Source organism: Protopterus annectens, chromosome 8.part0, assembly GCF_019279795.1.
Source record: "Protopterus annectens isolate FY-2018-M chromosome 8.part0, PAN1.0, whole genome shotgun sequence".
In the NCBI taxonomy this organism is placed as follows: Eukaryota; Metazoa; Chordata; order Ceratodontiformes; family Protopteridae; genus Protopterus; species Protopterus annectens.
The window spans coordinates 506,447,293-506,461,569 of NC_056741.1; the positions used below are offsets into that span (position 1 = coordinate 506,447,293).

At 40.3% G+C, this 14,277-nt stretch overlaps 1 protein-coding gene across 1 annotated transcript in view; it reads right to left on the reverse strand.

Annotated features, from left to right (window-relative positions):
* The window catches only part of LOC122808289 (melatonin receptor type 1C-like), a 160,089-nt gene extending 155,835 nt beyond the window's left edge, over positions 1-4,254 (reverse strand). Inside the window, exons 1-2 of the mRNA XM_044079253.1 lie at positions 3,864-4,254; positions 492-566 (exon numbers count right to left, since the gene is read on the reverse strand). Of these exons, the coding sequence (XP_043935188.1) occupies positions 492-566; positions 3,864-4,254 (466 nt within the window). The remainder of the gene's footprint in view (positions 1-491; positions 567-3,863) is intronic.
* Positions 4,255-14,277: the final 10,023 nt, after the last annotated feature.

Consider the following 14,277-nt stretch of genomic DNA (forward strand, 5'->3'; position numbering starts at 1 on the left):
CTTAACTTGCAGCATCTCTTGTAGAAAGAGCTTGAGATGCAAATTAAACAAATACAAACCAATTTCATTCAGATGAACTCCATCCGTATGATACCAACTTACCTCTCCTTGCCCAAAGTCCCCATGTTGAATATGTATCCCCGATTTTCTTAGTTGCCCCGCCAATGTATGGTTAACAAACCTCCAGGCCCTTTCAATAGCTTTATAACTGCATGCCTCCCTCCAAAACAATCGAGGAATCAACTCTGACCACACAATTTGCATACCCGTGTACCTATCCTGTAGTCTCCACAAAGTCTGCAAAATAGTCTCTGCTAAACACTTCTTAGTCAAAATACCTAAGACATTACCTCCCAAATTAATTATTATTATATTAGGACACCCTAGCCATGATTTAGCCTTCTGAATTTCAAACATTGAACAATCTCAATGCATACCCCTAACCCCATGCCAAAACACAGAACATCCTAAATAAGATAAACCCAAATTACTTCCATCCTCCCTGATTAAGGCACTCTGCTCAGCCCAATGGATATACGAATGGCCCAAAATGAGTATACGCTTCCCTAAAAGAAAAAGAAAAATTGTTAATAACCACAAACAGTACTATCTAATATAAGATAAAAAGGCATTTGAGGACCACCTGTCCACCCTCTTAATAACCTCAATTGAACTACCCTGTCTAGCCAAATCCAAAGCCCTCCCAATTCTAAAAGAATGAGCTGCAAACTTCTCAGCCGGAAATCCCATGCAACCCTAAATCCTCTTAATTAAAGTAATTAACCTACTACTGGAAACTACCCTGCCATCCTTTGAAGAAAACACCGACCCCTCTGAACACCCCAACCTCCTACTCCTAAATTATGTAATTCAAGTTACTGGGCAAAGGTGAAGGTTCCTGTCCACTTTGAGCACTACCATACATCCCCTACCCAACTGATCCGTCTTGCTTTTCTGTATTATGATGTTGACCTCCCTCTCAGTCACTATAACATCCTTCCAAAATAAGGAACCTAACAAATCCGATACCCTGAAAGCGTCAAAATATAACCACATGCACATCGTGCCCCACATAAAATCATCCAGTGACCCACCATGTAATAATCCAAAACCCTGTAACAAAATCTTCAATATTCCCCTTTCAGTTGGCAACCGTGTATCCTTATGCTCCACCATCACCCACCCCCACCCTCTCAACATACGTCCTAATGTTCAGGACTTCGTAAAGTCTTGCAACCCCTCGAACTTAGCAAAATTGCTAACAGATCCACATTAACTGTCTGCAAAGCTTTACCTTTCTCCCAAGCACTAGCCACATATCTTAACAATAGTTCCTCTGACCATACCCTTACCTCTTTGGGCAATTGCAAAACAAATTGATTAAAATCAAAAAGAGCCCTACGGTATGTCTTCTTCGTAGAAGAAGCCCAGGAATGCTGCACCAGATGCCTGACTATCTTGTCCCAAGCTTCCACACCTCCTCTGGCAATGTTTCTGCCACCTCGACCGCCCACGGAGCCAATCCTCGAAACCTGCAAAATTAAAAGTGGGACAAATCATCAGCAATATCATTCTTAACCCCAGCCATATGTACTGCTGTAAAAAAAATGTATTAACAGGCTCTGCAATATCAACTTCCACAATATTCTCAACAGGAAGTCTGCCCTAGCTGTCTTCTTTTGTAATACCTTCACAACAGCCATATTATCCGAATGAAAAACTACCCACTTGTTCCTCAACTGCTCCTTCCACACCACCAAAGCTGCCCATATCAGCATAATTTCTAAAATAAGTGACATCATGCCTCCATTCCTCATCCCATTCTGGAGGCCATTGCACTGCAAACCATCTTCCCCCAAAGTAAGCACCCATGCCGATACTGCCCGCTGCATCTGTAAACAAGTGAAGTTCTTCCTGACCCACTCAATCCAATTGCCAAAAGAAAATCCCATTGAATTGTTGCACAAAACCATCCCACTACTTCAAATCTTCCTGCACTAGCCTGGTCACCCTAACCAAATGATGTTTGCTCCTACCCCCTTTTAGAATATAAGCTAACACCTTGCAAAACGTCCAACCCGGAAGTACCGCTCGACAGGCAAAGTTCAGAAGACCCAAAAGTTCCATGACTGAACCAACCTGAATCTTATTCTTGTCCAACACCCCCCATATTGCTGACCACAGCCTCTCTATCTTATCCTGAAGTAGACGAAAAAATCCCTGTTCCGCATCTACCATTAAACCCAGGAATTCCAGTGCTCTTGCTGGGCCTTCCATCTTGTGCTGTGCCAAAGATACACCTAGGTCCTCACACATACTGGTAAATTCCTGCAACCCCTGTTGAGCCCCCACCCTCCCTTCCCTGACTAACAAGAAATCATCCAAATAATGCACAACCTTCTGCATTCTCCCCTCTGATTCCAAAACAATGTAAAAGGGTACTACATTTCTCAAACATTGCACATGCCACAGACAACCCATCGGCATGGCAGTGTCAGAATAGTACTTACCACCTACCTTCATCCCCAACAACGGCCAATCCTCCCTCCTAATGGGCAACAAATGGAAAGCTGATTCAATGTCAACCTTAACCAACCATGGCTCCTGAAATTCCCTGATCACCTGCACTGCATCATCCAAAGAGGTGTAACGCACCCTAACGTCTTCATCCCCAATAAAATCATTCACTGATCTCCCTTCCGGAAATGAAAGATGATGAATCAATCTAAACTCCCCAGGCAGTTTCTTCAGCACTAAACCCTATGGCAACACCTTGTAGCTAACAAAAGGTGGCGTATCAAATGAACGTACAAACACCCTGCCTTATACTCCTTATCTACCAACTCTTCCAAAATGTCCTCTTTCCCTTGCACTGAACAGAGGTTCTTACATCTCCCCCCCCCAACCTCACCATGGACTTAAAAGGAAATCCCTATTGAAACCCTTAAATGACCTCAGTCTTAAGAATGAAATCAGGATACTGGCAAAGCATATCCTCCAATACCTCAACTTTAATGGTGAAAGGCACCCCCCTATTGCCTCTAAAGGATCCCATTCACCTGGGTCCATGAAAATTGCCCCTATCTCGAACTGTCTGTAATCTTTGAAAGGAAAGAAAATCTCCCTCTCGGCCCATACCAGTTTTGTTCCATTCACAAAAACCCTGCTGTCCACAGTAAGTATAGAATGATTTTCTCCACATCTTGAGCAAGTGTGTGCAAATTTGCACCCAATCCATGAACAAGTACCCTTGTTAAATGACCAACACACCCCACCTGCCTCACCCATGCTCATCCTCCTATTAAATCCACCAAAGCTGTCCATCATTTTAGCCAGCCATATATCAGGATGACGCACCCCTAACCGTAGAGACTGGTCAACTGCTTTCCATTTATGGAACCGCTCATCATACCACAACCATGCATTCCCCTGCCTCAAATGTTGTGCCTCTCGAATAGTGAGAAAATACCCCAAAAGGGGCAAAGCCAATGCTCCATCCTTCTCCAGCTGCACTGCCATGTAAAAATAAAGCCAACCACCCAGTTGTCCCAAGTCCTGGGCCTAAGCTTACCTGTCCTTTTCCTACCCAGCACTGCTAATGCTGCCAGCAAGTCCTTGCTGGTGTCTAACTCCACTCCCATTAACCTCTGGACCCCTTTCGCATATAGCAGCTCAAACACATCCACGTACTCACCTTTCCATATTTTTTCTTTCACCGTCCCCGAAATGTGCGGAGTTAAAATAACCCCTCTATTGCCATGTCCTAGCAGCTGAGTAGCTAGCCAGTCCCCTGGCTGCAGCCCAAAATCTCATCCTACCTCCAACCCAGTCAAGCTGTCCTTAGAGCCCAGGTCCACTCCAACCATCTGTGCGCCTGGACACCTGGATGCCTGTACCAACCCCTTTGCACTCTGTCTGACACTGTTTTTTCCCTTTCATATCCCCATCCAACAAGCCCTCATCAACCGCCTGTGCCTCGCCATCCTCTCCACCTTGTGCCCCAACCACTGGTAAATTAATATCATTACCTGCACCTTCACATTGTGACATACTGGGAACAGGAGCCTCCACTGTAACCATCTGTTTCTCCGCCTGCTGCCTTTTCCCCCAGCCTGGAGTCGTCAAAGGGCACCATCTCTTTCTGCCTGAAGCTTCCTCTGGCTCTGCCTCAGACCTTGTCACATCCTGGAATAATTCTTCTGCTTGGGCTACGATAGCCTGCCATCGTAGTCGCAATTCTGGTAACTTGGCCATCTGTAAAAAAGAACACAATGTTAACGTTGTTCCACAAACCCAACTACCCTACTCCCCCAACCCCTATAATGTTGTCTTGACCTATGCCCCCCACTCTCTACCATCTCCCCTACTTACCTATACTCTGCAGCCCAGAACCACCCCTTGCATAGCTTACCAGCTAGTCATACACTCTCATCAGTAGCTAATGCACTTATACTACCTTCACAATTAAAATATCCCCTGCCTAGCAAACTGTTCACCCTTCTGCTGCACACCTATTCAGCCACACACTTCCCTACAGCTACCATCCCCTGTTATATCACAACCAGATGTGTATGTATATATATATATATATATATATATATATATATATATATATGTGTAATGTAAAAAAAAAAAAAAAAAAAAAAAACTGTCCTCTACCCACCTAAATTCAAGTCACACACACACCAGCACCATTTAACCCCCCAGAAGCCTGCAACCCTTATCTCTTACTTCTGGACTGCAAATCCTTTTCCCACAAGAGGTAACTGCTGAAATCTGCAGTGCCTATGCATGAACCTCCACCCAAGCAGCCAAAAACAAAAGAAGAAACCAAGAAACCACCAGGGAAAGTGAAAGGGAATCCTCACCACTACCGATGAAGAAGAAAGCCAGCAAGGACAACCCCACGAAAGGAACAGCCGCTGGAAACCACGCACATGAGCAGAAACAAGAAAAGGCATCGGGGAAATGGAGAAAAGGCCGCAGAAGCCCATGAACCCACCAAGGACCACCTGAGTATCCGACGGACACTGAGGCAGGGCCAGAATACAATGCTGGACCCCCCACAGCCTAAAACGACCACCAGTAAAAATGCAGAAACCGTAGAAAGCCACAGAAGCCCACGGACCCATCAGGGAGCACCTGTGGATCCCATGGACATCGAGAAGGACCAGATTACAATGCTGGACCCCCCACAGCCTACCACAACCACCAGGGAACATGCCAAAGACCAGTGTAAGCCACAGAAGACCACAAACCCACCAAGGAGCACTAGGGATACACTTGATGACCTAGACAGGAATACAGTGCTGGACCCCCACAGCCAACCCCGACCACCAGGGAACACACCAGAGAATGGAGAAAGGTCACAGAAGGCCACAAACCCACCAGGAAGAAATGGAGTGACACTGAACCCGACGTACTAGACCAGATTACAGTGCTGGACCCACCACAGCCTACTGCGACCACCAGGGAACACTTTTTTTTCTTTTTTATTATTTACCAGCCAACCCACATGCTACTGTCTGACCGCATGGCCCAACCGAGAAGGAGGAATGATGAACCCGGCCTACCCGCATGGCTACACCCGACCGCATGACAAAGGCCTAACCCACGACGACCAGCCCTACTACCCAACCAGAGCCACCACTGGACCACCAGAAAGCACCTTAACAACTGCGAAATACCAGGAGACACCACATGATACCAGGAAGCACCTACTGCAACACCCTGCCTACCAGACTCAGAGAATCACACCAATACCTAGGTAAGCCAAGCACCACACTCATACAGATAGTACCCACCAACCATTCACCCACAGACACTTTCCTCTCAGTAGCCTTCCATGCCAGCAAGCCCAACCTATATTTACAAACTCCATCCCCACTTTTAAATGTTCTAACAAAGAACACCAAAGGGAGAGGAGGGAACTAACTCAGTTAAACTAACCTCTTCTCTGCCCACCATCCAAGGCCTACCTGCATCCACAATACCTACAGGTCATCTGGACGTAAGCTAGCTCTTACTGCACCAACTCACGCCAAATGTAACTACTTCCTTTAGCTCCCTACACTTAATCCCATCCTGAGTCCCACCCTTCCTTACCTCACTTCCTTAACTACTCCATCCCCTTTTACTACCAACATTACCATGACTCTAGTGATTAGCCAATCCCTTAATCCCTAGCCTAGCTCTTCCCTACCCCCACCCCCTCCCTCCACTTACTCGTGGGTCCAGGACAACTTTGTTTGTGCCAAACTGCATTTGTAACTAAGTTTCAAAATCACTGGTTTCTATAATCATGCTAATAGGCCTTTTTGCACAGTATCACTGTTTGTATACAGCCTGTTTTTGATTTTTGGCCATAAATTTATTACCAAACTCCTTCTCATTATCATTGCATAGGATAAAATGTCTGTAGATTTAATAGGTATGGTACAAATTTCCACTGTAATATCAGTTCCACTTTAAAATGCTGCTATTTTCCTAAGGACTTGAGATGCTTTTAAGCACATAGAAAGTAATTAGATTTACTCATGTTAGGACTCTGGATAGTAAAGCATGTGTAGATTTCTTCACACTCAACAAACTTTTCCATCCATACACCCTTACTTTTATCTCAGTGCTAAAAATCTAGTCTGCTATTATATTCTACCTCCATGGAAGCCTCTATCACTAACTAGAGGGTTAATTAAAAGCTGAACATTTGTTTTGGGCTGGTGAGATAGAGCTCAGTGAGGGATAAACATACTGAATGCAACCAGATGGTAAATTCAACCGAGGAAAATAAATTATTCTAAACATCTTTTGTCAAAGGACAAGCTCTCCACACCCGTATATTGGCAGAAAACCCCACTGACACATGCACCACTCACACCTCCATCTTATATGTACTGACTGCACAGTCACACAAGGGAAAACAAAGAAGAAATGCCCCAAAGAAAGAAATAATTTTTAACCCACAATTAGAAACCACTCTGGCAGTAGCTAGCATAGATAACTTTGATAAGAGTGTACATCTTTTCTGAGTTGTGCTTGCCTAGTTTGTTCCTGGTGCAGTCCACACTCAGCAAGTGGTGGGTGAGCTATTTTTTTATTGGGAATATGTTCTTCCCTGCTACATACTAACAAGTCATAGCTATCATCCTATGCCCATTGTTGGGTCTGGCAGTACTCTAGTTGTCCCTCAGAATATCTTCGCCATTTAATTAGTGCTAATACTGATCCTATGGATGTCCTGGAGGGCACTGTTCAATATTTGTTGTGGGGGTGTTCATTTTGACCTACCCATGTTTCTTCTCACTCCCCAGTTGCATCGTTGGGAAGGGCATGCAATGGCATCGTGCAGCATCTTATTCTAGGCTCCGTGGAAGCTCAGCCAAGTTCCCACACTAATCTTTCTTAAACCATGCCTCCCTGTATGAGCCTAGTCTTCACCAGGAACACCATAGGGGATGTCAATGCATCCAGTCTACCCTCCTGCCCTGAACACACCTTCATCAGTCCCTGCAACTCTGTCAGTCACTAATCAAACCCAATGCACTTGGGCCATAGTCAGGGTTTTATCCCACGACACCACTGGAGTGGCCTAGTAGGACAGCTATTTAATTAATTTTATGTGCTTCTGTACATCTGTTAACAACTATTATTTGCTTCTAGGATATCAAGTTACTGCAGCAATGCAGTTAATACATGAGACATAGCAGGGCACTCTGTTTCATTCTGGGTGCCCATGAAATTTCAAAGAATCTATTTGTTTCCTTGGAACAGAAGAAATAATTATGAAAATGCAGGGTAAGATGCACAATGTCTAACACTGCAGTGTTTAAGAGTATTTTCATTATTCTAATCTTGGACTTTGGAATTAGAAGTAGCATGGCTGTGCAAGTAACCAAAGCCCAATACAAAAATGTGGGAAAGATATAATTGGATTTTTAGCTTCTGGCACAGAGCAGTTTCCCCTTGTTCTGAGGAATACATTGCATCAAGAAGAAACAGGCTAGAGTACACAAAATGTTGCACATTTCTTAGCATATGTGATTCCATCACTATACATGTAAGGCTAAAAAGTGATGTCTGTTAGTGTTTCATTAGTTCTTTTTTATACATCTGTGTGGAATGGTTGGTACCCCAGATGTATAGATTAACAAACTTCCCCCTGCTCTAATATCTTCACAGGCTTAGTGATGCATGTTTAATAATAATGAGAATTGTAATAAAGTACCCTGCATTGTGTTGTTTTTCCATGAAAAGGAGAATATTACACTATTAACAACTATCTAACTTCTACATAAATAAATAACATTGATGCACAGTTAAAAACAGTCTTACCTGGGAATGGTTTCAATATCCCAAATTTAACAGAGGTTAGACCAGAATGAAGCAGTCCAGAAATGTCTTTCATTCTAAAAGCAATGTTCTGATGTACCTGAAGCATTATAACTACAATCAGCCTTGAAATGTCTTTCTTTCTTAGGGTTTACAGCATTGAAAATGGTTGCCAAAAGTTAATGTTCTCAATATGAAAGTAGCTTAACAGAGATAAATAAAACTCCTTGAAGATGTCAGACTAGTTTCCTTTTTTTGATGGGAATGACTCATTGTGAGTAGGAATATTGGTAACTTATCTGGAACAATGTTTTCCCTTTTTCTGCTGATGACTTTTTCTCACTGTCAATCTCTCTGCCTGCTTTAATGGATAAATAGCAGCGACAGTAGTATTAGTAGTAGCAGTAGCAGTAGCAGTAATAGTAGTAGTAGTAGTAGTAGTAGTAGTAGTAGTAGCAGCAGCAGTAGCAGTAGCAGCAGTAGTAGTAGTAGTAATAGTAGTAGTAGTAGCAGTAGCAGTAGCAGTAATAGTAGTAGTAGTAGTAGTAGTAGTAGTAGTAGTAGCAGCAGCAGTAGCAGTAATAGTAGTAGCAGTAGTAGTAGTAGTAGTAGTAGTAGTAGTAGTAGTAGCAGCAGCAGTAGCAGTAGCAGTAATAGTAGTAGCAGTAGTAGTAGTAGTAGTAGTAGTAGTAGTAGCAGTGTGAGTGAATGAACTGTGCAGCACTCTTACTAAGAGTGTTAGTAAGTGTAACTGGAACTCCATAGTAGTAGTGTGAGTATGTTCTGCATTCTGTATTAGTAGTGGGAACATACATATGCAGCAGTTTGTGTTGTCAGCTGCACGGCATTCTGCATCAGTGTGTGGTGTGTGTGTGCTGTGTGTGTGTGGGTAGGTGGGTTTTTGTGGGTGGTTTTGTGCATGTGTGTCTGAATGCACATCACCCTGTAATAGTAATGTGAGAGTACTTATGCTGTAATTTGTGTTCTCACTGTGTGCAGCACTCTGTTGTAGTAGCGTGAGTGCACATACCCTTTAGTTGTGTTGTCAGTGTGTGTAGCACTCTGTATTAGTTTTGTGAGTGAAAATGTGCTGCAGTTTGTGTCGACAGTCTGTACAGAACACTGTATGTGTGTATGTGGGTGCACGCACACATGTGTGTATCTGAATGTGTGTATGTGCATGTGTGTGCATGTGCATGTGCACGCACATGTGTGTGTGTGTGTGTCTGTAGCATGCATATTCTGCAGTTTGTGTTATCAGTATGTGCAGCACATTGTAGTAGTAGTGTTAGCATACATATCCTGCAGTTTGTTTTGTCAGAGTGTGCGTAGCATTCTGTAGTAGCAGCATAGGTGTAGATCTGCTGCAACTTGTATTGTCAGTTTGTACAGCACAATGTAGTAATATTAGTGGAGTGAGTGAGTTCAGTACTCTTTATTACTGTATGTGTACATATATTGTATTTTGTGTTATCAGTCTGTGCAGCACTCTGCAGTAGTACTAGGAGTGAGTGTGTGCAGTACTCTGTAGTAGTGCATATGTACACGTGTCATAGTTTGTGTTATCAGTCTGTGTAGCACTCTGTAGTAGCAGTGGGAGTGAGTGTGTTCATTACTCTGTAGTAGTGCATATGCACACATGCTGAGGTTTGTGTTAGTCTATGCAACACTCTGTAGTTGTAGTGGAAGTGAGTGTGTACAGTACTCTGAGGTAGTGCATATGCACACATGCCACAGTTTGTGCTATCAGTCTGTGCAACACTCTACAGTAGTAGTGGGAGTGAGTGTGTGCAGTATTCTGTAGTAGTGCATGTGTACACATGCAATAGTTTGTGTTATCAGTCTGTGTAGCACTCTGTAGTAGAAGTGGGAGTGTTTGTGTGCAGTACTCTGTAGTAGTATACACATGCCTCAGTTTGTGTTATCAGTCTTTGTAGCACTCTGTAGTAGTAGTAGTGGGAGTGAGTGTGTGCAGTACTCTGTAGCAGTGCATATGTACACATGCCACAGTTTGTGTTATCAGTCTGTGTAGCACTCTGTAGTAATAATGGGAGTAAGTAAGTGTAGTACTCTGTAGTAGTGTACACATGCTGCAGTTTTTGTTATCAGTGTGTGCTGCCCTCTGTAGTAGAGTGTGAGTGTACATGTGCTGCAATTTCTTTGTCTGTCCTCGCAGCAGGACTGGGAGTGTGTATCTGATATAGACTTGTCATATGTTGGAAGGCCTGGCATGTCTTACAGTACTCTAACCTTTACAGAAATAACGTGCAAAAGAGGAAAACATATATATATATTTTTTTTTTCTTTTTAATGAGGCAATTAAACTTAGTTACTATCACAAGAACCACAGAACACTTGGATGGATTTTTGGTTCTTGCAAGAATTTAAAATATTTTCTAACAAACAAAAATTGTATTAGCAATATTTTATAATGTTGTTTTCACAGGTTTATGCTAAGATAGCTGCCCTGAAGTTTAATTTTATGTTTTGTTAATAACATGCTATAACAATCCAGCTCTGTACCTTGTGTTTGTAAGGCGATGACCTTAACCATTATGCCAAATCCATTCCCCATACATATTAAAGAAGCTTGTCTATTGTATATTAACATCACTTTAGGAAAGATATTGCTATCATATTTGTGCTCATTAACTATATTACCTGCATTCAAAAATAAAGGTCTAGTAGTTATTGTTTGTTCCAGCAATAAATAATCTTTCTGCCTTATAACTAATTTTTCATAATAATCTAGTTGACAAAAATCATACACAGGTGAATTCAACTTGTCAACAAAGTTTGTGTCATCAGTATAGATATTAGATCAGTATAGCTCAGTATAGATTATACAGACAGGATTAGATGCATGTGACATCAAATTTTTTATAATATTTTGAGCATGAAGAGGTGGTGCACATAAGTTCTATGCAAAAATGTATTTTCCTTATTGGTTTCCTAAGTACCATAGTATTAATAGACCTTTCAGGTTTTAATACACCAAAAAATGTAATAATAGTCTGAAAAAAATTATTCAAAGGTTAAAATCTAACATTTTCAGTGATATATATATATATATATATATATATATATATATATATATATATATATATATATATATAGATATATATGTGTGTATAGATAGATACAATACAGCATATTCTGCTTGTTGAACACTACCTTCCCATGCCAAAAATATCAATAGTCTTCTTGTAAAATAGCACATAATTAAAAAATCCTGATTAACTCTATTAAAAATTAAATATTCTTACTCCTATACTGCCATGCCCATATGGGTTACATATTAGCCAAGGGATTGCCCAATCCCTTCTTTGAAAGTAAAACAAATTCCTGAAAAAAAATTCAAATCAAAATACAGAAGCTCAAAAATAGTACTAATTTATGTATTTAACATTTGTTTACCAGGAAAGTCTGATTGGGACAGAGCCCATTTTCACCAGAGGCCCAGAGAGAAATGCAACTCTCCAGATACATGTCTTTGGAATGTGGGAAGAAACCAAATCAGTTGGAGGAAACCCATGCTAAAACAGGAAGGACATGCAGACTCCACACAGAAGGCACCTCAGCTGAGAATTAAACTAGAGAACCTCTTGCTGTGTGGTGACAATGCTAACCCCTGCACCACTATGGCACACTAATTGTTATATCAGGAAAATGATGCATGGCTGGTTAAATACTTTCTGATTCATTCAACACTGTAGCTTGTTAGAACTAATGTAAACAACAAATCTACATTCAAAGTAATAAGTATATAGAACGCATTCTATTCACTACATACCAGTCATATAGATGTTTCACAAAATAATTTCCATCGTATATATACCTAACAAGCTCATATAGAACATTTTTAATTTAAATTCTAACAAAAAAAAATTCTGCAATATGTTTTGTTGGGTCTACTACAGATGGTTGAACTTTTAAAACATCGACTTTCATATGACCAAGACCATATGATCAACGTTTCAAAAGTTTAAACACCTGAAAAAAAATAAAACAAAACAAAAAAGAATTCCTGGATGTTTTTTTTTTCAGGGGGAGCAAGCCCAGCTGCACCCTCACACCTCCTGCTATTTAAATATACCAACTATGAGACCGCATTACAGGGAGGAAAACAGTAATGTTCCCATTTCGCACTATATGGAGATTTCCATAAATAATGTTCAAAGTTTTAAAACTTTGATCGTATGGTGTCAGCCATATGAAAGTCAAAGTTTTAAGATTTTGATCATCTGTAGGGGATCCGTTTGGTTACCCAACCCCTCACATAGCCAGTTGGTCCATAGGTGGCTTCAATTAATTCCAAATATGAAACAAAATCTGGAAGATTTATGATTTTTGTTTGGAAATGTTTACATAGATATTTTATATCCTAAGTAGACGCCAGAGAATTTTTCCTCAGGTAGACAGCAGATGTTGGAGGTGTGAGGAGGGAGAAGGAGGTAATTGGGAACATATTTTCTTGGAGTGTAATGAGTTGACAGACTGTAAAGATTCCTTGCAGACAACTCTTTCAGAGATACTGAGTAAGCAAATTGGTGTAACTATGGAAATAATTTTTCTGAGCTATGATACAGAATTGGATTTGCTTAGACATACTAAGACCTTGCTGAGTCTAATTATGGTGTCTGCTAAAAAGGCAATTCAATTACTAGATAATGGAAATCAAAGTGTTAGGCAACTGTACTAGAAGTAGTGAATACAGAAACAGATAAAACAACTGCAATTGGGATCTTTAGTAAAGGTTTGAAGCAAATTACATAGAAAAAATGTGAATTGTGGGAACTCGCAGCAGGACTAGGAGTGTGTATTTGATATAGACTTGTCATATGTTGGAAGGCCTGGCATGTCTTACAGTACTCTAACTTTACAGAAATAACTTGCAAATGAGGAAAGCATAGTTTTTTTTTTTTTCTTTTTAATGAGGAATTAAACTTGGTTACTATCACAAGAACCACAGAACTCTTGCATGGATGTTTGGTTCTTGCAAGAATTTAAAATATTTTCTAACAAACAAAAATTGTATTAGCAATACTTTATAATGTTGTGTTCACAGGTTTATACTAAGATACCTGCCCTGAAGTTTAATTTTATGTTTTGTTAATAACATGCGATAACAATCCAGCTCTGTACCTTGTGTTTGTAAGGCAATGACCTTAACCATTATGCCAAATCCATTCCCCATACATATTAAAGAAGCTTGTCTATTGTATATCAACATCACTTTAGGAAATATATTGCTATCATATTTGTGCTCATTAACTATATTACCTGCGTTCAAAAATAAAGGTCTAGTAGTTATTGTTTGTTCCAGCAATAAATAATCTTTCTGCCTTATAACTAATTTTTCATAATAATCTAGTTGACAAAAATCATACACAGGTGAATTCAACTTGTCAACAAAGTTCGTGACATCAGTATAGATATTAGATCAGTATAGCTCAGTAAAGATTAGTACAGACATGATTAGATGCATGTGACATTAAATTTTTAACAATATTTTGAGCATGAAGAAGTGGTGCATACAAGTTCTATGCAAACATTTATTTTCCTTATTGGTTTCCTAAGTACCATAGTATTAATAGACATTTCAGGTTTTAATACACCAAAAAATGTAAAAATAGTCTGAAAAAAATGATTCAAAGGTTAAAATATAACATTTTCAGTGATATATATATATATATATATATATATATATATATATATATATATATATATATATATATATATATAGATAGATAGATATAATATAAAATATTCTGCTTGTTGAACACTACCTTCCCATGCCAAAAATATCATCGATAGTCTTCTTGTAAAACAGCACATAATTAAAAAATCCTGATTAACTCTATCAAAAAATATATATTCTTACTCCTATACTGTCGTGCCCATATGGGTTACATATTAGCCCAGTGATTGCCCGATCCCTTCTTTGAA